Raw genomic sequence first — 27,681 nt, forward strand, 5'->3', positions numbered from 1 at the left:
TTTCACTGTGGCTCTTTTGAATGTCACATCACATTATGAAAGAGGGGTCCTATGTAACCACCAGGTGAACACCCATGATCCCATTTTCAGCTACTATAATAGAAGGTATAATCCCCAGGACTTGGACTGCAGAGCCAGCAGGAAGGACAAGGATTCTTGTTTAGAGGTCGGCAGATGCCAGGTATCTGCCAAAAAGTGGTGGCTATCCCATCTGCCCTATTCATAGTGCACAAAGAACCTATGCACTCTAGGGAGGATGGGACATATGCTGCTTTTTGGCAGATATCATGCATTCGCCAGACTTTAAATCAGGCCCAGAAACACTGTAAGGTTGAATGAGTGCAACGAGGCACTTACCAGAGGTGCCTCTTTGACATCTGAGTCACATCTCCAGCAACTAAATGAAACCATCTTTAAGCTAAAACCACTGAGGTGTATGGACTTCCCAAGTCAATTTGATAATGACAACTAAGACAACATGTCCAGAGGAAGAAGTGCTAGAAATTGTATTTTGAAAGGGTGCACACACTTGAACAGGCAAATGAAGGAAAGCTTCCAAAAACACATGGGAATGGTTTCTTTAACTGAGCAGTTCTTATGACTAGGTGTTTATTACTCAACGTGTGACTTTAAATAAATAGGAAATACAAACAGGTATGGAGTAAGTGAATAACAAAAAGTCCAGAGGAATATTTCATGATATCGATAAGACAGCCTTTCCGAAGGGTTTCTAAGACTGTTTTAGGCAGAGAATCTCATTTCAAATTTAAAGTACACATATGTTGTTCAGTTTACCTATAAACAGAATGTACTGTATTTCACCCAGAGCTTTATATGGTGTGGACTGTATAACGTATCAACTGAGTATGTGACTGGAAAACGTGTACAAGATTTAAGTGACAGCTATGGCCTTTTGGAGGTTCTGGTTAGGGGGTCAAAGTGGAGGCATCTGCTCTTACATATAGTTATGTGAACATTCAAGTTCATGTCTTTGGACCTGGTATCCATGCAGTGTTTTCTTTCACACACACTACATTTTCACATTGCCTTATAAAAAACATTCATGTCGACAACTTGTTGTTGGGAGACAGAGTGAGATCCCCTCCCACTTTGTCTATTCATTTCCAGTGGAAAATTCTACTAAAAAAACGGAAGTCAGGTGGTGAACTATCTGGGTGGGGGGGAGGGGGGAGGGGGCAGGAGGAGTCATTGTAGTACCTCGAATGTTTAGAGTCTGTCAGCCATGGATTTGGCTCAGATATTCTTTCTGGAATTTACGGAAGCATCTGCAACTTGCATGATGGAGCATGATCGCTCAGAGTATGCAATGTGACAGCAGAAAGGTACCATGTGCAGCTGCTGGCAGCATGATCCCTCAGTATTACCTAAAGTGCCAAAGTATCACTGGGAACGTGCTCAGAGTACTAGTGGTTTCGCGATTTCAGCCTTCATAACACCTCTTGAGCATGGAATTCATGGTGGATGTCTTCCCAAGAGACATCCAGTGGCAGTGTTCCATGCTCAGAGGGGGCAACCAAAGAGCAATCATGTGAAGGCAGATCACGGTTTTCATTAAGTTCTTTGTGTGTGTGTATATATATATATATAACCGGAAATATTAATACTTCTCGAAACAGCAGGCAGTGAGGGGAAGACTTACAAACGTGATGTTGAAAACACTAACTACACAAGTAGGGACTCAAAAGTATAGAGTTCCCTTCTACAAACCGGATTGGCTGCTACGGCTCCTGATTAGTTTCCATGTTTTAAAAAACGTTGGTATGAGAATTCTGTTTCATAGATCAAATCTTTATTGAGTTATATGAGTAAGAAATATCATATATGAAACGGCATCAAGTAAATAATTATGTTTAACACCCTCAGCCCTATCAGACTCTCAACAGAACCTACCAATCGAAAATAGTCGGTACCTGAAACATCTAACAAAACTGAAAGAAGAGTAAGCAAGTGTTATGTAGGCTTACGAGGTACACAAAACAGTACACCTACAGTAAAACAAGCACTGACAACAGCAACAAGTTTCACCTGTGCAAGATCTATTGGCACTGTCCATGGTTTTTGTAGCCATGCTGTGCGGTAAAGGACAAAATGGTATTGTAAGGTATGGCCTGCCATTATAAAGTATGGGATAATATAGCCTGTTATTGTATACTATGGTATGGTAAGTCACTGTATAGTATGGCATGCTACGGTACTGCCTGTCACTATATAGTAAGGTATGGTATGGCCTGTCACTGTACAGTATGGTACAGCATGTCACTGTAGAGTATGGTATGGTCTGTCATTGTAAGGTATGTAATTGTATGGTATATGGGATTTGATGGCTATTGGTATTATAATGGGATTAAGGTCATATATACAGGGAGTGCAGAATTATTAGGCAAATGAGTATTTTGACCACATCATCCTCTTTATGCATGTTGTCTTACTCCAAGCTGTATAGGCTCGAAAGCCTACTACCAATTAAGCATATTAGGTGATGTGCATCTCTGTAATGAGAAGGGGTGTGTTCTAATGACATCAACACCCCATATCAGGTGTGCATAATTATTAGGCAACTTCCTTTCCTTTGGCAAAATGGGTCAAAAGAAGGACTTGACAGGCTCAGAAAAGTCAAAAATAGTGAGATATCTTGCAGAGGGATGCAGCACTCTTAAAATTGCAAAGCTTCTGAAGCGTGATCATCGAACAATCAAACGTTTCATTCAAAATAGTCAACAGGGTCGCAAGAAGCGTGTGGAAAAACCAAGGCGCAAAATAACTGCCCATGAACTGAGAAAAGTCAAGCGTGCAGCTGCCACGATGCCACTTGCCACCAGTTTGGCCATATTTCAGAGCTGCAACATCACTGGAGTGCCCAAAAGCACAAGGTGTGCAATACTCAGAGACATGGCCAAGGTAAGAAAGGCTGAAAGACGACCACCACTGAACAAGACACACAAGCTGAAACGTCAAGACTGGGCCAAGAAATATCTCAAGACTGATTTTTCTAAGGTTTTATGGACTGATGAAATGAGAGTGAGTCTTGATGGGCCAGATGGATGGGCCCGTGGCTGGATTGGTAAAGGGCAGAGAGCTCCCGTCCGACTCAGACGCCAGCAAGGTGGAGGTGGAGTACTGGTTTGGGCTGGTATCATCAAAGATGAGCTTGTGGGGCCTTTTCGGGTTGAGGATGGAGTCAAGCTCAACTCCCAGTCCTACTGCCAGTTCCTGGAAGACACCTTCTTCAAGCAGTGGTACAGGAAGAAGTCTGCATCCTTCAAGAAAAACATGATTTTCATGCAGGACAATGCTCCATCACACGCGTCCAAGTACTCCACAGCGTGGCTGGCAAGAAAGGGTATAAAAGAAGGAAATCTAATGACATGGCCTCCTTGTTCACCTGATCTGAACCCCATTGAGAACCTGTCGTCCATCATCAAATGTGAGATTTACAAGGAGGGAAAACAGTACACCTCTCTGAACAGTGTCTGGGAGGCTGTGGTTGCTGCTGCACGCAATGTTGATGGTGAACAGATCAAAACACTGACAGAATCCATGGATGGCAGGCTTTTGAGTGTCCTTGCAAAGAAAGGTGGCTATATTGGTCACTGATTTGTTTTTGTTTTGTTTTTGAATGTCAGAAATGTATATTTGTGAATGTTGAGATGTTATATTGGTTTCACTGGTAATAATAAATAATTGAAATGGGTATATATTTTTTTTTGTTAAGTTGCCTAATAATTATGCACAGTAATAGTCACCTGCACACACAGATATCCCCCTAACATAGCTAAAACTAAAAACAAACTGAAAACTACTTCCAAAAATATTCAGCTTTGATATTGATGAGTTTTTTGGGTTCATTGAGAACATGGTTGTTGTTCAATAATAAAATTAATCCTCAAAAATACAACTTGCCTAATAATTCTGCACTCCCTGTATTTCTGCTGTGGTATTCAATTGTATAGCGGTTTCAGTACGGGTGTAGGTGTATACATTGTGTATGGAGCATTTGCTGGATGTTTTGAATTTTGATCAGGTGAATCGTTAGGGTTTTGCTTCATACAACCCTGTGGTGTTTCTCTTGTTTACATTGGGATTAAGACATAAATCCATCTCTTAACGGAACAAAGAAAGTTAAGATACGTGATCACACTGTGACTTACACCCCAGTGGAAAACAGAGGAATGTACACCCTTACTACACCACAAGATTAAACAAACCAAAATTATAGGTTACTATACATGGGAGCTAACACGGCATCAGATTTTGAGAATGGGATATGTCGGTGATGCTGCAAAGACCGAACTTTGTAACAAACTTGAGTGAACTGGACCCTCTATTTTGTCAGTCCCCTATCTTCTTACTCCTGCAGTTTTGGGCGTCAATCAGCACGTTCATTAGTGTACTGCTAATCCCCCCTCGCTTCTTCACAAGGTCTGAAGCCTAAAATTCTAAGTAGACGTTTTCCTTTAGTTGTATTTCCATTTAATACTGCTCCCAATGAAGCACGCCCGGTGAATTACCCACGGGGCAAGTCTCACATTCTGAGGTAGCTGCTTCTCTGGCTGTCCTTACAATCAAAGTGACTGATGATCTTGCGCAAAACAGGCCCAGTATCTAATTTCTCAACATCTTTGAGACTCCATGACAATTTTTTAATTGATAAAATCAATAATATTAGGGACAGGACTGGCAAATACCCTCTCTTGCATGTTGAAACCACCACTGCAGTTCAGCATCTTTCCAACGGTACATCCAACCTTCACTTATGCTATGGGTTCTCCTTTAGAGAAACCTTAGTGTCTGAAATCCTACAGGTTATTGCCAGTTTAAAACCTTCTGGCTCTCCTCAGGACCTGTGCCCTGCTCCTATTATGCAACAATACAGCTTGCTTCTTATCCTGCTGCGAGTAACACTTTAGTGCTAAATAATTTGCATAAGTAGGCAGGGTGTCAGATGATTGGAAAGCAGCCACATTAAAACCTTTCCTAAAGAGGCCTCTGCTTTTCTCTTCACATCCTAATACCTTGTCCTATTTCTCTCTTGCCATTCCATGCAAAAGTGTTAGAAAAGCTGGTGCTGAAGCAAATTTTCCGAGAATCTAACAAACTTCTCCACCTGTTCTAAGCCTGCTTGAGAGCTGGGCATAGCGCAGAGATTGGTGTTACCACAGTCCGGGATATCCTTAGACACAGTGGTGGAAAAGGAAGACAAGGATGCCCTCATTTGATTAAACCTGTCAGCAGTATTCAATACAATTCATTGTGCCATCCTTCCCTCCAGATTAAAACCCCTGGGCTGTAACCACCTATGAGTATGCTAGTTTGAATCGCTTCTCACCTTTCACATTCAAACTATCTTCTTCCCACCTGTTAAATCAGAGTCTAACAGCATTCTGCAGGGTATCGTAGGCATCAATATTATCTCTGTTACTTTTCAACATTTGTTAGGCCCACATGCTCGGCTACCACGTTTTCGCTATGTGTGTTGATATATATGTTGATGATACACAACTAATCTTCAACATTTAAGCAGTCAAACCATTGTAAAATCCCACTCAGATCTAGCACCGATTCTCACCAGTCTGCCACTGGATGGCAATACATTTCTTGAAAAACTGCAAAAAACGAACTATTTATTAACGTATATAACACGCACAATTTGCACCTTTCCGTTTGGCCCCAAGTCATTGTCCCCCTGTCCTGAGTCTTCTAAAAAAGGTATGCGACCTGGGCATTTACGTAGAACCAGATGTCGACTTCTACCACTAGGCCTCGAGGTTGGCCAGCAGTTGTTTCTGGCACCTCAAACTGCTAAGAAAGGTATTGCTTTCTGGATTTGTACCACATTCCTGCAGACACTGGTCCACTCTTGCCTGCAGCACGGAAATGCATGCTGTTTTGGGCTTCCAGACAAACACCTGAAGTGCAGCAGCTAGTCCATACCAAGGCTGCTCGTCTGACCAGTGCTTAATTTGCAAATAGAAACGTGCCGGTGCCCAGAGCTCTCTTCTTAAACACGTGGCTACTGCATTTAAATGTGCGAGCATGGAATACTGAGGCAGTGTAATCCTGAAGCCACTCCCTGCCCCTTCAGCTCACTCTTGCAGCTTTCTGGTTTCTCACATTGTGACACTTTTTCGTTTTTGTCTTCCCTTGTCTTTCCCATATGTGTCTTTTGCTCGCAGTAAATGCTTGAGGCAGAAGAATAAGGAAGAAAAATAAGTGCCGGTGCTTAGCACCGGAAACAACAAGCACACATTAAGCACTGCGTCTGACACCCCTGTCAGGAACAGATCTCTTCTTTTCTCAAATGTGCTCTTGCTACCCTTCAGAAAAAAAAAACAAATTATTTTTAAGGCAATGGTTATCTTGTATCAAGTAAACCATGGTTCTGCCCCTCAGTTTTGTATCCTCCAAGTTCAGTACTTCTTCAGTCTTGCTGTCCTTTTCTGCTACTAACCACACAAAACCAGGACCAAAATTTAGAGAGACAAAGCATTTTCAATATCCGAATCCTAGGAGTGGAACAAACTCCCAAGCTTAGTTATTTTTATCTGGGCTGCTCACTTTTTGTAAACTTTAGAAAATGTACCTTTTTAATTTGTCAGATTAACTGTTTATGTCTTTTTACCGTTAACCTTTTTAATTAATTTGTCAGCACCAATAAACCTGGGTGTAATTGTGCTTCACAAATAAAAGAAAATACAAACATAAATAATATTAAATATGTTGTTCCACACGACTTTGCTACTGGTCACTTTACCCTCCCACAAGCACAGTAAAGGTCGGCTGCTGATTTTGTCAATCCTGCTCCTGTGCCCTCGCTCATTCAGTCTACTCCACACTGAAGGAATCCCTCAACTGATATTCCCTTCAATGATAACCGACTGACTCAGTGCAACCCTCTCTCTAAAGCCATTTGCAGAAACGTATCTCTGCAAACCTGAATGTTGGTCTTGTGTTGGGTCGGATTCCTGCTGCCACTGGCAGCCTCCTTCTCTCAAGCAACTGCAGTGGGTGTCACCTGCTGTGCTGCCCTGCCCTTCCTTTTACTCCTGGAGCTCCTCTCCACTGCCCCTGCAGTGCACATTCTCCACAGCGCCTTACCTGCTGATGATGCTCTTCATCTGGCTGTCTTTCTCCTCCTGCTGTCGTCGGAGCCGCTCCTCACTGTCCTCTAGGCGTGATTTGTATTCCATCAGCAGCTTCTGCATCTGCTGTTCCTGGACCAGAAGTCGCCGCTCATACTCCTCCAGGCGCCTGCTTGATACCTTCAGGCGGTCTTTCAACTTGGCTATCTCTTGCTCATACTGCGGACAGAAGATAATTGAGTGGGGCACAAAAGCCACAAATTAAAACGGTAAAACAATGGAAAGCTCAGATATTTATTTCAAAAGGGCAGGCCACCTTTTCTTGTATTTAGCACTGACATTTCTAGTCTTTATGCTTTGGTAATTAATCAGCATTCCAGCTCAGAGCAGTATTATGGACTCCTAAATAGTTATATGACACAGCTGGTTTCAAAGTTAAAGAATCAAAAGGAGGGACCTTCTTTGTGATTGTTGCCTAGTTCTCTAAGCCCACCCAACAAAACCACCTTAGGGTTTTATTAGGATTCCCACTCACTAGGGTTACTGGTGGTTCACTTCATCATAGAGTCCTGGTGCAGGTACCTACTGTATCTAGACAGGTTCAACCTTGAGAATCAAGGGAGCCCTTTGGTAGTTATGCAAGTATCCCAAAATGAAAACTGTCTAAGACGCCCAGAAGTTTGTCTTATTTCAAGGACACCTTACCAATGTTGACAAAAGAGCGAACACTTAGTGAGAGGGTTAGTGTCTCTAGTGCTCAAGGGTCAACATGTTTCAGCCAACACACTCACACCTCAACAGGTTATTTGGCATTTGTCAGGACCTAGGGAGGATTCTGTAAGTTGTTATCTTTAAGACTTTTATTCACTCCTTGTGAAAATATCAATAATGAGTCGCTACTCATCCAAACATTTAATCATGCTATACATACTGACCTATGCTAGAGTACCTATATTTTGTTAATTTAGGAAAGTGTACTTCACAGCTCCATGGGGATACAGAGGTAGGCAGACGTTGTTACACTTTCGTCAAAGGTCTTCATCTGGCCTTGGGCCTATTTGGTTCCTCCTTTTCCCACATCAACATGGTTTCAAAGTTACACAGGAACTTCCTCAATCACAACATTAATAAAGAACACAGCAAATTACACAGAAACTATCGTTGTAAACCAAATAAAGGTGCCAGCTAACTGTGAGTTGGTTACCAATTTTACTGAATTCATAACTACAGCACAACTACTGTGTCACTGGCAAAGCACAAAGAAAGCATTTTGACAAGCATGAAAAAGGTAATGAAGCATACAGACACCCTAACAAACTTTAAAACGAGAAATACATTTCTAATAAACACTGTAATTTTCAAACAAGATATCTCTAATAAGTATCACAATTATATCAACTATACTGATATGCTGAAGTGCATGAGGCCCTACGGATCCCGAAAAGAACACTAACAATCTGAAACAATTACTACTATTGTCGAGCCCAATAAGTATATAAGTGAAACTTACAGCTCATGTCTATTACCAAATCCATTAGGAATATTCCAATATCAAATCTACATTTTCTGAGATGACAGCAACAATTTATCACCAGTCTGTTTTGTGAATGAGGACATATAGGATTTAGAAGATGTTCAGCTGATAATACGATTACAATATAAAGGTACTATCAGATGCCACTAATATGTGGTGAAAGTCTCTTCATGTCGATATTGTTTAAAAAGCAGTAAGGACTAGGAGATGATTGAAAGTCTCTTACTGTAGTTACTATTGAAATCTACATCACTGTATTTAATGGACCTGCTCAGACACACCCATGAATAGTAATGTACAGAGCCAGCCAATTAAGTTATAAGATATGCATGCTGGCATCTTTTCTGTTAGATCGGAACCACTGATGAGCATCAGAAAGAACAAATGATCAGAAACCACCTCACCAATATATCCTCATAGGTCTGTAACCACTAATACTTTTAACATTCAGTGGAGCACTTTGCTAGAAGCAGCATAACAATAGCCAAGAGATGTGTGAATGTTGTGGCTAACCTACGAACTTCCTGTTGAATGTTTCTCAATGGTCCTTGGATTCACTTATCACAGTGACCCCTATATTTATCAGACATTGCACTGATGACTTGGTAACCAGCTAAATAGCTGCTTCCCAAAAATGTCCAAGCTCAATACTTAAAAACCTGGGGTGTTACCTAGGGATCAACACAGCAGACATGAATCACCAAGGCTCTCATGAGGACCAACAATATTCTGCATCATCCCACCTCTCCAGCTACCTACTGAGAACCATAAAGTGTTGCATTAACCCAGAAACTTCACCAGTAAGAAGCCATTTACTGCGGACCTAGAACCAGTCAAATGCAGCCTGCTGATCTTGGAAACATTGCACTGCAGAATATAAGGCCCGTTCTTAACCTCAAAGCCCAGGATGCCAAGAGACATTCTTTCCAGTAACTGTTCTGAATCCAGCAGAACTCAGCAACTCAGGGTAATGGGGCAAAGGGACAACCCTCACCAAGGGGTTTATACTCACCCTCTTTTTATGTAGATTATATTAAAGGCTCATAAATATTTACTCTTATGCGTATTCTAATTATTCAAGGCTACACCAGACAGATACATCAAGAGAGAAAGACCTTCAAGGAGGTGAAACAAAAACTAAGCCATGAGGCTTGACTACATGCTGCTTTCTCTCACCAAATTTAAGATATTGTTCAACACTAAAGCACAATTCTTTAACACTCCGGATGCTACCAGGGTAATGGGCGACTGAACCCAAGGCTCTAAACGGGGGACCCTAATTGGTGCGTGATTCCACCCCTTGACCTGTGCAACAGGTGCTTGATCTAAAGAATGGTACCAAGTTGGCAGATGCCAGTGGCAGACAAGATTTCGTGCGAATGATACTTCAGAGTGCTTATCACTGTAACATGTCTGAAACATGGACTGTCTCAACCAGGAAAACGATCAAAATACTTTCAATCATGCCCCAGGAGCACAGAGCAGCTTTGTCAGCAGCACTCGAGTAAAGACTTACAACTACCACTTGCCCCATATCTATTATTGCTCCTGGTTGCTGCTACGGCTGGTCCCCCTTTGGAGACCTGGTAAGGATGGTGGAAAGGAGACTGGGTCCATTTGGAAAAAAAATTAAGATGGCAATTTCCACCACAACCATTAACGCTACAGATCAAGATTTAGACAACTTGCTGCTCTAAGTTCATACGATGGTTGTGAAACATTTCAAAATTGGACCTGGTAAACAAATGATATGCCCCCGTCTTTTAATTCATATGAGATAAAGATCTGGATTTATCAATCGCTGAACAAAGCCAGTAAACTCTTGTCCTGGTTGTCTAAAAGGTAGGATTCAAATATAATCATCTTGTCTTTAATAGATCTAAGTGGCACAGAGATAACCAGCCACCAGGTCACAGCTCATGCATCTGCAGACTGTTATTGATCCCTGGATATGGATGATGACCCGCTGCTGCATGCAGATTTGGAAACTTTTATGACAGATCCATACATGTAGGGTCTTACAACAGAGCTGAGGAACACAATGGAAGTAAATCTTCCAGAGCTAAAACAGAAGCAGCACTAACACAGTTACACAGTGGTAAGATCCAAGGCCTTCATGAGTTCCATGTGAAATACTTTAACACCTGTCACAAAAGGCACTGCCTTAACTTAAGCACCAAGTTTCAGGCATCTCTGGTGGAGAGGTAACAGCATCTTGACCTTGGGAAGCCCAAATTACAGTGATCTATAAGCCTTGCAGTCCCCCTTGTGTCCTGAGCCTAAGCAGCCTCATAAACATAAAAGCTAAAATACTAGCGAAGGTCCTGGCAAACAGACTAAAGGGGATCACTGGCTTGTTGCTGCGCTCTGATATAAATGGCTTCATGTTGATTAGATCCACTAGGCTCAAATTTGTCATCTCCACTGACAAGGCACCTGGATGGTACCATAGCTCTAGTTGTGGTGGACTTAAGAAAAGGCATTCAATGTTTTTGGGTGGGGATATACATTTGCCGTTCTATAGAAAATTTATTTTTGTTCCAGATTCCTGCAGTATGCAGATCACTTATATACACAGCTCAGGACTAAGGTAAGAGTTAAAAGGATACTGCCAGTACCCTTTTTCCATTGGCATGGGTAGGGAGACATTAAAAGCCCACCGGACCCTCTCTAGTTTGTTTTAGCCATAGAACAATTGGCAGAACAACTCAGAGATGATAGGGTCTGAATGGTCCAGTGGAATAGAGAACAAAGTCTTGATATACACGGATGATCTACCTAAAGATTTCAACTTGGTCACACCCAAGGGCATTACAAATACTGTATATTTTTGGAGAGTTTGCTGGTCTTGAAGTTAGCAGCTCTAAATTGTCTACTTAGGAGTAGGGCTTTTGACATGGGATGTTCGTCAAAACTGAAAACGACCACTGACAAATGTATTTACATAGGCAGCTACATGTTGCTGTAAAAAAAAAAGCCTGTTGCTCGCAAATTAATTAAGCCCCCATGCAAGACGGGCTGTCGTCTTACTTGTCATTCTGGCCCCCACTTCCATTGTCATTGATAGGACATCATCAAGGTAGTCTTCTTGACTGAGCTTCTATACATCCCATAGAAATTTCCCTACAGGATTGCACAAGACTTCTTTCGGCAGCTTAACACCTCAGTGAGGGGATGTCGATGGGACAATGGTGCCCCTAGGGCCCTGATGAATGAACGCTTTATATTCCCAAATGATGGAGGTCTAGGCATTAACACAAACTGTACTATTTGCTTAACACCTAGAAATAATAAATGAATGGACATACGGCTCTTCCGTTGATGTTGCTTTTACACCTCAGAGATGGGTGATGGGAGGCAGTCAACAGTTACACTTCCTATTTGGTGGGAATGTTCACACTGGTATGTTCCCTGCTGTGGCTAGTGTTTAAGCTGTGGCGCAAGACCGTGCGCCTATCAATTGTAGGGGAGGGCTCACTAAAGACACCCAGTTATGCATAGGTGCAACGCTTGCTCAAGTGTCTGCTTTACAAGGCTGTGGGGGTTGGGACACAGTGTTATTTCCAAACCGAAAGATGTGCCCGTTATAATACTATTTGCTACTTTACAGGCCTCCAGTCAAACGTCTATCTACACAAATAACAATTCTTTCTGTATTTACTAGCCCATCATCCCTAATCCCTTATATAAATGGCTTTGAAAGATTAACAGGTTTCCACCCACAAGAAACTAAACTGCTGAAGGGCGAAGGGGAAGAAAGAGGATCTCTCTATACTGCTCTATAGTGATTAATGACCTGAATTTCTTTGTAAATGTTGTGGTGCACTCGGGGGGAACGCTTCCCAAATATGCTTGAGATGTGGGAGTGAGAATTGTTTTTCCACTTACTGTGTGGGAATGTTGGAAGGTTTGGCCTTTCAGGACATGAGTAGTGTGGGCTTTGGAGGATGTATGGGGCTAGCTGGTGTAAATGAATCATACAATAACCCTATTTAATGTGCTCTCAGATACATGTTCCAGCAAATACACTCAAGCAATACTTCCAAATGGTATCATGGTAGCCAGAAAAGATATTGCTCGGGGTGGGAAAAGTGCCTCTTCTACAGGCCAAGGCTGCACACTTGGCGATGGGACGGGATCACTGTGTGGTTTTAGATACACCAGTTTAATGAGACAGAGCTGCCCGCATATACCCAGCAGACTATGGATTGGGTAGAGGCAATACAGGGGGACTGAGTATTAAATGTGATGCTGTAAAAGCTTCTCAATGAGTATCAAAGTCAGAACTCTTGGGTGGACCTTTAATCTTATGTATGTGCCTGTAGATATGTTACACCTCACAACAACGCAGGTTTTCTTCTAAATACATGCTCATTGTACTGTACCAGCATCTTGAATGTTTGATGTTTTACTTGGAAATGGCGGTAAAGTTGTTTAAAAAAAAAAAAACATTCATGTTAAAAAAATGAAGCTCCTCAAGACAAAGGACGGTAAAATACATACCTATTAAGATACGATTACCAAACACCTGAATCAGAACACCATATTGAAAACAAATAGCAAAGCTTATTTTTGATCTGTTTTATATGCATTTTATTTAACGCGTTTTGTCTCACTCATAAAAATGTCACTGCTAGGCTACACAACACTACTTTGTCCAAACCAGGACTTCTCAAACTTTTGATTCCTTTCTAAAGCAAAGTTTCAGAGTGTTACGACTCATTTGCCTCCCATACTGTCAACGCTACTGACTAGATTTGGCTTATAAATGACTGATCGGGCTTAATCCAATAACACCATAGCAAGTTCCTGTTGACCCCACTGAAGTTCTGACCCACTGTAGATTCTGGTGTTCAGTGTTTGATATACATATTTATTTGCGGGTGCAAACTCTGTACCCGAACTGAAACCACACAGTTTAAACTAGTGTTGTCTCAAAGACACCATCAGTGGAAACAAGAAGGGGCACTGCATCTTTTAATTCAAGGGGGCAAATTACAATAAATATAAAGATATAAAGATCTAACCTGTCTCGATGAAATGCTATTTGTAATGGAACACTGAAGGAGGGAAAGAGTAGAAATTCACCAGTGGACCATAAACAAAATCCTCAATTCAATAGTAATAAACTGATAATACACTGCAAACCATTTGAGAGATTCTGCAAAAACCAATGCAATCCTTTTTCAAACAAAATAAGCGGAGGTATCCTCAAGTCCCACTATGTCTTACTAACCCAGGCCCAGCACTCCCCGTGCTACTGCATCGCTCTTCCTCCAGTCTTCACCTTGCTTTCCCCCCGTTTTTGAGTGCCTTATCCTTGCTTTTCCCTTGGTCTCACTTTCTCCTTGCTTTCCCCCCATTTTTGTGTGCCTTCTCCTTGCTTTGAGCTCATTTTCACCCTTTTCTTCTTACTTTCCCCCCCTTTTTGTGTGCCTTCTCCTTGCTTTTCCCTCGTTTTCATTGCTTTCTACTTGCTTTTTCCGCCATATTTTTGTGTGCCTTCTCCTTGCTTTTCCATCGTTTTCACTGCTTTCTACTTGCTTTTTCCACCATTTTTTGTGTGCCTTCTCTTTGCTTTTCCCTCGTTTTCACGGCTTTCTTCTTGCTTTTCCCCTATTTTTTGAGTGGTTTCTCCTTGCTTTTCCCTCGTTCTCACTGCTTTCTCCTTGCTTTTTTCCCTGTTTTTTGTATGCCTTTGCTTTCCTTTTCCTTTGTTTTTACCGCTTTCTCCTTGCTTTTTTCCCTTTTTTCTGTGCAAGCTCCTCATGCAACTCCGGGCCCTCACTTTACTTCCGGAATTCCAAAGGGCCCTCAAGACCTAGATGTTGGAATGAGCTTCAGGGACCTGCAAGCACCTGGATACCCTGTTGGGTGATTAGCCGTGTTGTACAAATCCTGATTGATTGATTGACTAACCTTTTCTGCTGGTTTGACCTCATCCTTGTTTTCCTCTGTGATGTCCTCTTCTTCATCCTCGTACTTTCCGTTATTCAAGACCCATGCAGCTGTCCGCTCCACAGGTGACATTGTCGCTGAATCCACAGGTGAATGTACCTATAACAATCACAAACCAATGAACTGTATACACTCTTGGCCAAAGCACACACATCCCAGCCCAGAGTCATCATAGGCAATGTTGAGTATAGGAAAATTCACCTTTTCACACGATCCCCCCAGACTTTTTCAGCTTTTATGGGACTCTATTGCTGGCATATTTTGACTCCGGGCGGTGAAAACTGCTAAACAACCACCCACTGTAGATGCATTGTCCTAAAACATGGCGTATAATTGGCAAAAAAAACTGGCATGTTTAATATTTGGGTAAGCCCATAGTCACAACATGCAGTGGTATAACAATCAAATGCCCGATGTGGCAGTACACCACCCAATGTGGAATTTAGAAAAAAAAGGATATGGTAGCCAGGTGGCATAGGTTTTCATGCTAAAATGCCAAGATGAATCTGATTTGAACATTCAAGCCCTACATTTGACCCAAGTAAGTCTACTGTTAGAGTGCCTTACAGGGCAAGGCTCCAGGTAACAAAAATGCAGCCTTAAACACGTCAGCCAGGCTTACAACATATTGAGAGCTGTATCTGAAACTTTAGAGTCCTGTGACCATAAAGTCTGTTGCAAAGTTATACATATACACAAACTGTACAGGGTTAAAAGGCATGCTTTTTACAGGATGAGTTGAGAGCAAACTAGAAACGGTGTTATTGCAACCTTTTGCTAGAGTGCAAATTTATTGCATTGATTAACTCTGATTACTATTTATGTCTCAAATGTGATTTTTCAGACGCTGAGACATTTCAGATGCATAAATTGATTCTTGTGAATTCAAGCGGCTTAGGACCCTCCTGTTGTGATGGCATTTGGCCATTTCCTTAACCCAGGCATCTAAGAGATTGAATTATTACCGTAGAAGGACTGTGTTGGGAAAGCAGGGTAAGGATGTACCAGTGGCATTAATATCCTAAAGTCAGGCAAGATGATGTCATACCCCAAAGTAACAGGCCTGGTGAGAGCTGTCTCATTACGTAGGCTTCTCTCCAGACAGCCCAAAAAGGGTCAGTGCAGGGAATGGCTATCTTGAGAGAGTAGCTTGAGGGAATTAGGCTCTAGATACATCACCACCAGCTGCTGTGTTGGTTCTGTAACTGAGGACTCCTCACTTATGCAAACCAGAACACTGGATGCAAATTGGAGAAGGACACAGAAGAGTCAAAATGAATAAATGGAGGGTTCTGGTTTTTAACTTCTGTCAGCAATACTGGTGGAACTTCCTTTCTTCTGGCTTACATGTTTTGGGTTACGTGGGCTTCCCAGAAATGGTAGCTCTAATCATTTGACTCGCTTCTAGGATCACTGAAGAGTGAATTTGCCCTGTACCGTACTTGCCCCTGTAAGCATGGACTTCTGGGACTAACTTGCTACATGGCTCCTCTTCCATTCAAAGAAGCTGTGTAGCTTTTGTGGACTGCAGAGGTACTGGAATGTCGGCTCTCCAACTGAGATAGCGGTTGGCCTACTGTAAGGGATCTGGACCACAATCATGTTGCATTCCTATCTGGCATATCTGCCAGCTGCCATGAAGGAACAGCTGGGGGACACTGGAGACCCCTCAATTTTCCACAAAGGTGTTTGGTGCATGGGAGTCAACCCAAAACATTTGCTGCAAGTTCAGAAAATCTGCAAAATAGAGCCTGCAGCTTCCTTTCCAGGAAGGGGTGAATGAGCCTGCATATCCATTTGACAGAAGTAAGCATCAGCCAAAATGGAACATTCTCTGCCCGGCCCTCCCTGCTTGTGTGATACCAAGCACCTTTTTGGTGACTTTCTTGGGTGAGTAATTGGCCTCCTGGGGCTGCTGCACTTCCAGATAGGGAATCCAAGAGGCTGGATCAGCTTGGGAAGAAAATGTTTTCTTCCAACAGCCTAGCACTGAGGTTGGTAAACACCTCATGCCTAATGACCGTTTCCCCCCCACTTTGTTGGATACGGTGGTGCAGGGGCAGCCTCAGGTCCCGGAGGACGTGCAGGCCATTCTCTCCCAAGAAGTTAAGGACGGGAGAGATGCAGGGAAGTTTACCGTTAGGTATGTTTTGGACTCGACTGACTCGTTGGGTAGAGCAATTTCATCAACAGTAGCCCTTTGACACCACACCTGGCTACGTCCATCTAGCTCTTTGAGGCATATCCAGGCAAACCTCATGGACCTGTCCATTGATGGGGCCTGCCTTTTCAACGAAAAGCCAGACTCGGTGCTGGAGCGTTTTAAGGACTCCCAGGCAGCGGAAAAGTCATTGGGCCTCTAGGGAGCCCTCCGGATTCCAAGCTGATGGATGGACATCCTAAAGGTAAGGAATCTGCACCATGAAGCGTCTATCAGATAGATTATTTTTGCTAAAACGGATTGTGAATATTATGTGACAGATTTTTTTACTTTAATGTTTGATTTGGTGCTGCTAAAATACTTTGAAAGCGTCTTTGCAACAGGAAGCCTGCTACTTGAGCCACAACAACCAGAAGTAACCACATGATTCCTCACAGAAACCTGTTTTGCCTTAACAAAGTGGTGTGTTGCTTAACTAGTTACTTCTGCCTTTCCTTAATCGCAACGCGTACCTATGGGACAAGCTCATAATCATTTTGCTCAGCCTATCAAATACAGTCCATGCTAAACCTCAAAACGTTGTTCACTCCATTTGGTCTTCAGCCTTAAACTCCCATCAGTCTTCAAATCCCATTCACTCATCACCTTTCTCCTCAACTACTCATTTTAACACCACATCAAAACCTTAGCCTCTCAATGCACTTTTGCATTTGGTGCTGTCGCCTCTGAGGCCTCTTTCCTTACTCCTACTTGTGTGGCTCTCACTTTCCTTTGCATTGGTTTTCTATTCCCCGCTTTCCTCACTTGCTAATTCGTGTGCATTATTCTTCCCATAAAGCACCCAAATGCCACTGCGGAAAATATCTTTTTTCCCTTCCACTCGAACTCAGTCCCTCTTCAGTTCTCACCCTTTCCACTGAGACTGCTCTGTGTCTTTATAATTCAACTCAACATCACAGGCCTGTGGAACTGATACCTGCTCAATCCTCAGGCACTGAACATCCTTTCACACGAACCCTTTCAGCCAAAGGTCTCACTCACTCTTGCAGGATCTGACTCCTCATTCCTTCTTAATCGTGTCCTCGAAGGCCCCTCTCCTAAAATGTTCACAAACGACTTACCAATCCATTGGGAATTCGGTACCAGTTTTCTTTTGAGGGTAACAAATGTTACACTTCTAAATGTATGTTACAAGTTTAGGTCCTGTGCTTCATGAATAGATGTATAACAGGCAATGATAAAATCATGAAGATACAGCCGTAGCTGCCCAGCAGTGAGTACCAATTCAGACAAAGAAAACTGGTGCACTTTCAGCCTGACTCAGAAGGCGTTAAGGATAAAGTTCGGGATGCAACCTAATTAAAAATTAGCTGGTCATCTCTGGCTGGCCACCCACTCTGCAATGCAGATGTGAGAGAGATAAAAGAGGGACTTGGTGGCATGACAATGGCCCCTTTTCTATCACTGGAAACAAAGATCTTGAGTCTGAACAAAAACAGTCCTGCATTCTAACAGCCCTCCACCCACCCACCATACCATACCATCGGAGGCATCATGTGGGCGGCCAGCGGAGAAAGACTGACTGCAAGGCAGAAGGATTTTGCGTCTGATCAATCTTAAATTACTCTTTCCTTCTGTAGATGCCCACCTTGTTTAAGGTGCTCAATAAACCTTCTCTGCATTCTTAGTTGGTCATAGAGCCTTCGGATAACAAAGATAAAAACACTCACTCATGGTACAACAATGAAAACTGAACCTTCTTTGACATGCCTTTCTGTGAATCCAGCACTAGCATCTGGGTTGCTGTGTGGAAAAAACATAATTTGGGAGATTGGGTTGGGTGCTAGCTGCTAGAAATGTAACAAAAGAAAATGTCATCTTCTTTATAAGGACATGTATGCTCTGATACAACAATCATTAAAGAGCCATCCCAGGAACGCAGAACACTGTCAGCGCCATTTGCATCACTGTGTAAACCGTAGCTGCAGTCAGGCTGCTGCAAGGTTATGAGACAACAGACGTGCACATGCCTAACAAGGGTGGACCTCCAGCAGCTACGCCATTACACTTGAATACATTGGGGGTGCCAGGGACTATGTGTGTCCAATTATAGTCCTACATTAGGTGCTGAAGCGCCAAGGTGAGGCATCCAATAACAAAGCTGACACCTTCTCACCTCCTCAGACATTCATCCTTTCATATCTTCACACACATTTGGGTAAGCAAGATTCCCTGACTCCAGCTGGACTTGTGTCAAGCTGGGAAAGAGTCAGTTCATGGAACAAGTCTCACTGATCTCTTGGCAGTCCTTGATGCAGGACAAAACAAATTAGTGGTGCATACCAGCATGAGGAAAAAATACCCAGTCAACAGGTTCTTCACATAACAGGCCACAAAGAGCCTCTACTGGAGGTGACACAAGGGCGTGCAAAGCAGCTGCGGCCGCGGATAGCCAATCCCAGACTCTAGCTGTTCTTCGACACACCCCCTGGGTGCTAAATGCTACAGCTTTTGATATGCAGGACTTGGGTTCCAAATGGATAAGGGGGGAGGCTGTGAATTCCGGGTATGGAGATGCAAAATCTTCTTCCTGCTCTAGAACCAGAACCCCACCAACGTTAACTGGCTGACTACCTCAAGTCCTGCGCAAAAAACAAGGCAATTTGCCATTCTTGCAGCCAAACTCTCTTTTTCCCTTCCTTTCTCTTAATCTCATAAAATAGTGAACGTTAAGCTCTAAATAGCCCTTATATATATATATTTTTTTTAATTCAGATAATTGACCCATAGACCACTTGATATTTTAAGACTAAGTTCTGCATTTTCAAGTGGCTTTGCCTGATAAATTATCTTGCTGATGCCCTTGCACAGTTTTCATCGAAGCAGAGGACATTTTATTAGTGCACTAGCTATTATTAATCTATGTGAACGCATTTTATAACCTATAGTGATAGCTTTTTTTGCAGGTACATAAACTGCCAATTGTGCATGTAATATTGGTGAATTTAACGCACAGGTCTGCTGTCTGCACTGCTATACATGAGGGATCCCTCAGTTAGTGCAACTCAGGCTGGCTACTTGTATCCCACCGTCTGAAAGGTATCTTGCTACCAAAAGCACTGGATGAGTCTTTATATGTTATGGAAAAATTTCAACTGCGTCAGCTTTCCAAACAGTGATCTTTTGCGATATTGTCATTTCAGAAATGTGAACAGCAGTAGGGTTGGATTGGGGCAGCAATTAGGCCCGGGCAGTCAAAAAATAAGTGGCCCACATTCGCAGATCGCAAAACACTGTTTAGTTAGGAGCATGGACGTAAAGTTGGTAAACATTTGCAGTGCTAGAAGTATTTTAAACCTTATAGGCAAGTAACTTTTGTCAAGACTGCAAACAAAATTATTCCACATTAATCTCTTGGGTGCTCTTGGAATATTTCTCAGCCTAAGATCCTCTGAGAGCCCTCTCCATCCATAGGCCTTTTACAGTCACCCATGACTTTTTAGATATGCTTAATACTTTTACACTACTTAAGAGAAGTGCATCGTTATTTTCGTTTTACTTGCAGGTAGCATCAGGCGTAAGTTCCAACACATGGAATGATGCTAGTGTGTAAATGCAAAAATAAATATACATAGTGTCACTTTCCTCACATATATGCATTTTTATATAGCATAAACTTCACACACGAGTGTTGGAGAGCTTTACAAGAGCACCAGATAACATTACAGAAGGTCTGTTTAATTTCTTTGGAGACTCAGTTGAATTATGTGATTTGCCCAGGATCACAGGATGCTGAGGTGATGCTGGGACTTAAACCTGGTTTCCCAGTTTCAAAGTCCGCTAAGGCCACAACCTCTCCCTGCTGACTGCAGGAACGGATATGGGGCAAGCAAAGAAGAACAGCAGAGACTAATTTATTCCAACCTGTTCCAAGGAGGGGAGGGGACAAAAATCAACTGCGGAGTTCCCTCAGACTCCCACCAACCCCAACCACCCAAACTCTCAGGACCTCTACCCTGCCCCAGTCCTCTGCAAAGCAGGTGGTTACTGCTTCCCATCGGGAGCTCAGTCACACCCGGAGAGCGTCAGAGGGGGCATGCTGTGGCAGCTGGAGCAGCCCATTGTCACTCTGCCTCTGATAATTAGCCGGCTGCCCTGGCTTCATTTGCACTGAAAAACCGGCCCATTAACTGGCCTCAGGCACAGGCCCATCGGCCGATGACCGATTGCCTGCCTTGCCAATCCAAGGCTTACAACAGATTGGTTTTATAATGACACATCAACTCCAGTAACGCAATGCACTCTAGACAAGAAATGTGTGCAAAAACAGGATCTGTGGTGGTGATGTTACCTTCAAAGTAGTCAAACTCATAAGTAAGAGTTTTTTAACTTGTGCATTTTCCATTGAGTTATCTTAAAGTATGACAGTTGTGTTATATTCAAATAAACGGTTCTTTTCCAATACACATGAATTCAATGAAATGCAGCTGATATTAGAGGAGATGGCAGGAGGAGCGAGGCTAGCAATGTAAAGAGGAAGGCTTTTTTTAAGTGTACCAGACTATACGGTGTTTGCTCTCCCACCCCCAATCTGGCCATCTATTCCTGCTATTTCTCAGATCATAGGAGTCAAGATAGTGGGGGTGGGTGCACCGTGTGGAACAATGGTTCAAAACATCAGAGTGGAGAATGTCGGGTTAAATACGAATTACATAGCAGTAAATGTGGTACTCCAACATCAGTATCTTTTATGAATTAAGATGCCATTTGAACACTTCCTTACATCAGTCTGAGAACCCTCCAGTAAACATTACACATTAAACAGTCTTTATTCTTAAAGAGGAGCCCCACCAAATTAATTTGTTTTATAAGCAGTTGACTTTGCTTTTACCACTATCTCACTGCCCTGTAGTGACAACTCCCCCAGACTCATGTCTTTCTCAGATTCTTTAGCAAGTCAACCCAAACATATTAGAGAGTAAGCAATCCACCTGGCTGGGTGTATTTGAATGAATTTATACAAGATACCAATTCTGGAAAGCCACCTTACAGGTAACTCCTTTTTTCTCCTATGTTAGATCTTTTATAATTAGATGTTGTCTGAATAGAATACAATGCAGTAAAATGTAAGAAGCTAAACTAAACATGTTCTCCCATACAGAAATGACCCACTGTGGAGTCAGCCTTTGCATCAGAGCGCAGGCTGTGAAAAACTAGTTTGCTTCTTGCAGAAGTCCATGTTGGCCATGAATACTGCAGCTGCAGCACTTCTTCTGGTGAGTGAGCTGTCACACAGGCACGTAGTTGTTGGCTTGCCTTCTGGCAAGTAAATCTGATGCAGTCCACCTTATACCTGATGATGATATTTTTGGCTACTACCTGTACCATTCTGGACTGGCTTAAGGCAATGAACTGCTGAGCTGTAGCTTGCAACAATTTTGCCTTGTCCACATTCCTGAGTGATCTTTTCTCATTCAGAATCAGGGTCCCCTCCCCTTTAGATGCAGGTGACTTAAAAAATACTGGTACAAATAGCGTTTGATTCCTGTGGAAATCAAAAATCTTTTTGGGGTAAAATATGGATCAGTCTTGGGAGTGTTCTTATCAGGGCAGAACCTCATGTGTGGATTCTCCACCAAAAAAGCCAGAAGCTTCCCCACCCTCCTGGCTGATACAACCAAGAAGACCCTCTTCCAAGTTGGATATTTCACCACAAATGAATAACCTGGTTTAAAGGGATTCACAATAAGTGTAACTAGAACCACATTAAGCTCCCACGTTGGAGCCAGTTTCTTGATTATGCGAAACATGCAAGTCCTTTCAAATAGTCATGACTGGCCTAGTGAAGAGGATATTTGATCCTGGTCTCTTCCTGTACCCGAGGATCATTTGTAGGCTAGTGGAGCTTTAACAGGAGTTGGCAAGCGTGTCAGAAAACCAGTGACCTGGACAGAACAAGCAAAGATTTTATAAGGTTGACATCGAGATTCAGGTTCCAGAATTGGCCCTATGCACTTCTGTCACCGCTTCGGTTAGGCTCTGCCACCCAGTTGAAGATGGGGACCCTTCCCTGTCTGTGCAGATGTGCTGCCACTGGCACCAAGAACTTTGTGAACATCCTTAATTGCGAACACATTCATAAGGGTCCCAATTTGAAATGTCAATGTCCTTGGCCATCTCAAAATCAAGGGAATCTGTGATGCTTACTTGTAGGATGTCGAAGAATTTGGCATATTTGAGATCCAACACCACCATCCATTCCTGATGCAGTAGGCAAGGGATTATCTCTACCAGTATCATCTGGAAGGGATGCTTGCAGATGTAGCCACTGATAACCAAAGGTCAATGATGGGTCCCATACTTTGGTCAGTCTTTTAATGAGGAACATTCCTTTCATGAACTGGGACCAGTTTGATCAAAATCTTATTAAGCAAGGACTGAATGTCTTTCAGCAGAATGAGTTACACCGAACACCTCTCAAACAGGAATGGGGAAGGGTGGTGGTTTCTCCATGAACTGTAGCATGTTGCCTGTACTTATTATCTCTTCCATAATTTGTCCGAAAAGATCTTGCCCCACCTCGAGGCCCTTTAGAGGCTGGCTTAATCTCTGATGGATTCATCATCACTTAGACTTTTTTGTGCTCTGAAAAGTTCTTGTAGCTTGGCTGACCATGCTGAGAGTGCTGCTGCCTGTATCCTGACAGAATGAGTAGGAAGGGCACTGCTGGAATAAAGCAACTGGAAACCCCAAAGCATCAATGAACCTGCCGCTGGGGCCAGGAAATGTAGAAGGATATCTAGTGGATAGCACCCAACCATTCTTAGTAGTGTCTGTGTCCACTTTGATGGACTGGAGAGACTCATCCGCCTCTTTGCCAAGCGATTCTTCTCCAGTGAATAGTATGGCCCTCACTCTCTCTTGTACCTCTGAGGGAAATCGGAGTACTTCAGCAAGTCTTGCCTTTGTAGGACCTGCCTGCGGCACACATGATGGAACCCAGAAGAGAGATATCTTGGTGTGTTTAGATGCCAGTATGCTTTCCAACCATACTGATCTTGTCTGCTCCTGCATGCAGCCTCCCCATACTCACTAGCATGTAGCTTTCCTTCTCCCGTGGAACAGAGAGAGCAGACACCAGCTTCAGGAAGAATTTGTGAGGAGGGACCGCCACTACGGAGTCTGGCTTTAGCACGGATCTCATGAAGTTGGAAGAAACGTTGTACTTCTTTCCTTACCAAAGAGAAATACTAGGGAAGGATGTTTATATCTTGAACAGGGCGTTCTGCTTTTTATGGGCAAGCACAAAGTGCTCCGTCCATTCTGTAATCTCTCTTTGGGCTTTACACCACACGCCCCTGCCACGTCAGTCACTTACATTGGTTGGTGGGCCTGCCTTTTAAAATCCGCTTGCTTTCATTTGTGAAAGACATGCATACGTCATGCCTTTTCCAGTGTTTAGCCCACCTGCACAGCACCGGTAAAGTACCAAAAACATATAAGGCTCGATGTTTTCAGCCTGGAGTCCGGACTACTTTATCTGTTTATTTTACACGCAGCGCGATCGCGCTGCATTTTACATAGCGCGATCGCGCTGCGTTTAGTTTTGCTTTACAACGCTAATAGCTCTAACTCGAACAAATGTGAGACCCGTTGCATTGAAAATGCGTGTTCAGATATGGCTCACCAATGGTGGTGCCACAGAGGATTCTTCTGGTGTCTGTAACAAGGGCAATGAGAAATCCTGGATCCTCTGTCTCCATTTGCATCTCCAGACTGAACTCAGCGTAGACATTGCCAGTTAGGGAATGTACAAAATGTCTCCAAAAGGAGAGGAGGACTGGAGGGTGGAAAGGATACATCAGGACATCCTTAAGGGATACATATTTATTCCACATGCTACATTAGGTGTGGTGCTGGTACTGGGCCCCATCATCTGTGTCCTGTCCTGGATTGCAACAACATTTTATCCTGAGGTCTGTGGGTCACATTGTCCTACTCGGATTGTCTGCATCTGTTAAGAAAGGATTATCAGGGTAGCATGTTATGATATGCTAAAGGATCTTGACGCAAGTTATAAGGCTGTGAAAGAAGATTCTCCTGGTGCCCCCTCAGGATGATCTTTAAAGAGGTTCTGTATTTGTCACACAATCTCTGAAATGTAAAAGTTGCAATACTTTCTGCAGCAAAGTGTGCATTTCTGAAGGGTGGCCCTTCGTCTAGCTCAGCCTCTTTACCCTGTAGGTGGTGTTTCTCATTCTAGTTTCTGGACTCCTCTATTCTACAGCTCTACGCATCAAACTCAACAGTTTTTGCAGCTTTCACTTCCGTCATCCTGGAAGGCAATTTTGTAATAGATGAAGATGTGGCTGGGTGAACCACTGTTAACATCGGCACTGAATGTGTAAGGTGGAAGCTGAAGAGGAGGTCAGCACTGTGAATGTCACAGAAGGAAAAGTTGACGTGAAAAAAACTTGGTTTTAGGGAAAAATGTCATCTTGGACTTAGACGTTGATTTCAATATTTGGGTGTGTACCAGCCAAACCTTGGAGAGCCAGCAAGAGCCCGTGGAGTCAGAGGAGTATTCTGGCAGAAGTCCGGGCAATTGTACAGTATCTTTGGGGCTCCCATGTGTAGATTTCCTGATTTCCCACATGAGGAAGACTTGTGACCTCAATTTTAGATTGAGTTAATGTGCTAGAGGTGGTTTTAATATTCTTGATGGAACTGCCAGGCTCCTGCTCTGGTTTGAAGAACATCAGCCTCCTGTAGTGCTCCTTACATATTATGAGGTACTGGAGAAGCATACTCAGGTTTGAATTAGACTCACATTATTTCCTTGCCAATTTTATACATTTCTGTCAGATGAAAACTATTGAAGAAAACTTAACTTGGTGCAGGCATGCTAGAAATACATGTTCCCAGCTACACCTTCCTGCAAGGAAAACACTGGATTCTTACAGGGAATGAAAAAGAGAAGGGCTCTGGTGGACTCACATGCACTATCACATGCTGTAAGACTATGGGAGAGGGGGAGGTCTGGGGAAGGTGTAGGAAGAACGGTGGTATGGCTACAACCAAGTTTAAATGGGACTAGGAAAGAGCGATTTGGTGGCTTCACTTTTTCTAGACAATTCCCAGCTTGATGTGAAAATCACAAACATATAGCATATAAATCTTTAAAAAATCCAGTGCTGGAGAATATTAGATCACTTTATTTGCACACAGCAACTTGTCTCTGATGTTGGGCACTATTTTGAACATTTGGTATAAGCTTTTGCATGCTTAAGGATTGATTTTGTTTTGAAAACCCATCCCGTCGGTCGTCCTAACTGTACCCTGTCTCCATTGAGATTTGTATTGCAAGCAGCAGCCAGGCTGGTCTCGGGACGCAAGAGATTTGGTCAAATCGCTAAGTGTTGAGACAAGTGCAGTGGTCATATCATCCTGACTGAATTTAATTCAAGGTTGCATCCCTCGGTTTAAGGCAAATTCTATTCTCTTCAAGCCCCTCTCCCAACCTAGCAACTACCTGTTTAACCAAAAGAAAAGTGAGGGTCTCTGGCGGTTCACAAGGTTTAAGTGAACAGCAGTAGGGATCCGCTACTTGCTGAAGGTAAATAGTTGAGTAAATCTAGAACAGCAACTCAAGCATTTTCAGGGAACGTGATCAGAGTGGAAATCTTTAACTCTGTGCTCCTAAAGAAATACAAAATGTCAGTTTCTTAAACATTTCAAAGCCTGCCTCCTTTTCTGTGAATTTTGTATATGCCCTGATCAATTCAACTGATTCTGTTATTGCTTCATTTGACTATATTGCTTTATCAACAGTGAAATTACCCTAGGCTAAACAGCTTACTCTGTATTTTAAAAAAAATCTCTCATAGCACACGTTGGAACACTGTTGTCTCCCATTTGAACATTATGGAAAATAATGAAGAAATAAACTTTACCTGTGGCTGTGTCTGCTGTCGATGTACAGCTCGCACCTTCGGAACAGGACTCTCTCTAGAAGATGAAGACTGCTGCCTAGATCGGGTCCCATTTGGAACCTGCTCTACAGGCAGGGGTGTAGAAACAGCAGACATACTCCCCGTGCTGCGTATTGAGGCACTATGGGGAATTGAGGCTGCTGCTTTAGCCCGAGTGCCAAGCACTGCAGAGTCCACCTTGCGTATTTGCGCATGTCCAGTACTGTTTTGTCTAGGCAAAGCAATTGGCACAGGCCGGTCAGGTATGGTGTGACGTCTTGTCAGATCCTCACTCTGTGTGCTACGCCTGGTGAAGTCCTCCATGCTACTATTACTGGGCCCACTCAGGATAAACTCCTCGCTGTTGCTCTGGCTTCGGGAGCTGGCAGTGCTTAGGTTCTCAAGGCTGGAGTCAATAGAAGCCTTAGGTGTAGCTGGGGGTGGATTGTTCAAGTGATACACAGGATTCTGGAAAGAAAGAGGCTGTATCAGGGCAGGGTGCAGAGGCCGCCGGACCTGCGGGGCACTCTGTGGAGTGCTCTGGCTCTCTCGCAGCTGTTTAATGCTTGCCACCTGCACCATGGACAGCTGGCTGCCAGTAAGACGCACTGGCACCTCAGGTGTCACTGACACATGGTCGACCTGGGTCCCATGAGAGTCCTGGAGGTCCATGAGGGAGACGCTCCGGCCGTTAGGAAGGATATTCTCTCGGTCATCCTTGTCAGAGTAGGTCATACTTTGTGATGATGCCTGTTGAACCAGCAATAGAGACTTGCCTCTGAAAAAACTGTCAGTGCTGTCCAGAGTTGGGGACTTCAGCTTCAACAGATCACTGGTAGTAGAGAAAAGAAATGAAATCACTGCTTTATTACAACGGAATGTGAAAGATTAAACATACACAAATTGCCCAAGGAGGACATTAGTCAATATAAAGAAGTGCAAAGTATCAAGTACAGA

At 43.1% G+C, this 27,681-nt stretch overlaps 1 protein-coding gene across 9 annotated transcripts in view; it reads right to left on the reverse strand.

The window, feature by feature from the left end:
• The window catches only part of RASAL2 (RAS protein activator like 2), a 618,546-nt gene that overhangs the window by 16,532 nt on the left and 574,333 nt on the right, over positions 1–27,681 (reverse strand). For all 9 annotated transcript variants that reach the window (XM_069231552.1, XM_069231551.1, XM_069231550.1 and 6 more), the window contains 3 exons: positions 26,707–27,556; positions 14,554–14,691; positions 7,117–7,319 (listed from right to left, as the gene is read on the reverse strand). In XM_069231552.1, the coding sequence (XP_069087653.1) occupies positions 7,117–7,319; positions 14,554–14,691; positions 26,707–27,556 (1,191 nt within the window). The remainder of the gene's footprint in view (positions 1–7,116; positions 7,320–14,553; positions 14,692–26,706; positions 27,557–27,681) is intronic.

The sequence above is a fragment of the Pleurodeles waltl genome, chromosome 4_2, assembly GCF_031143425.1.
Source record: "Pleurodeles waltl isolate 20211129_DDA chromosome 4_2, aPleWal1.hap1.20221129, whole genome shotgun sequence".
In the NCBI taxonomy this organism is placed as follows: domain Eukaryota; kingdom Metazoa; phylum Chordata; class Amphibia; order Caudata; family Salamandridae; genus Pleurodeles; species Pleurodeles waltl.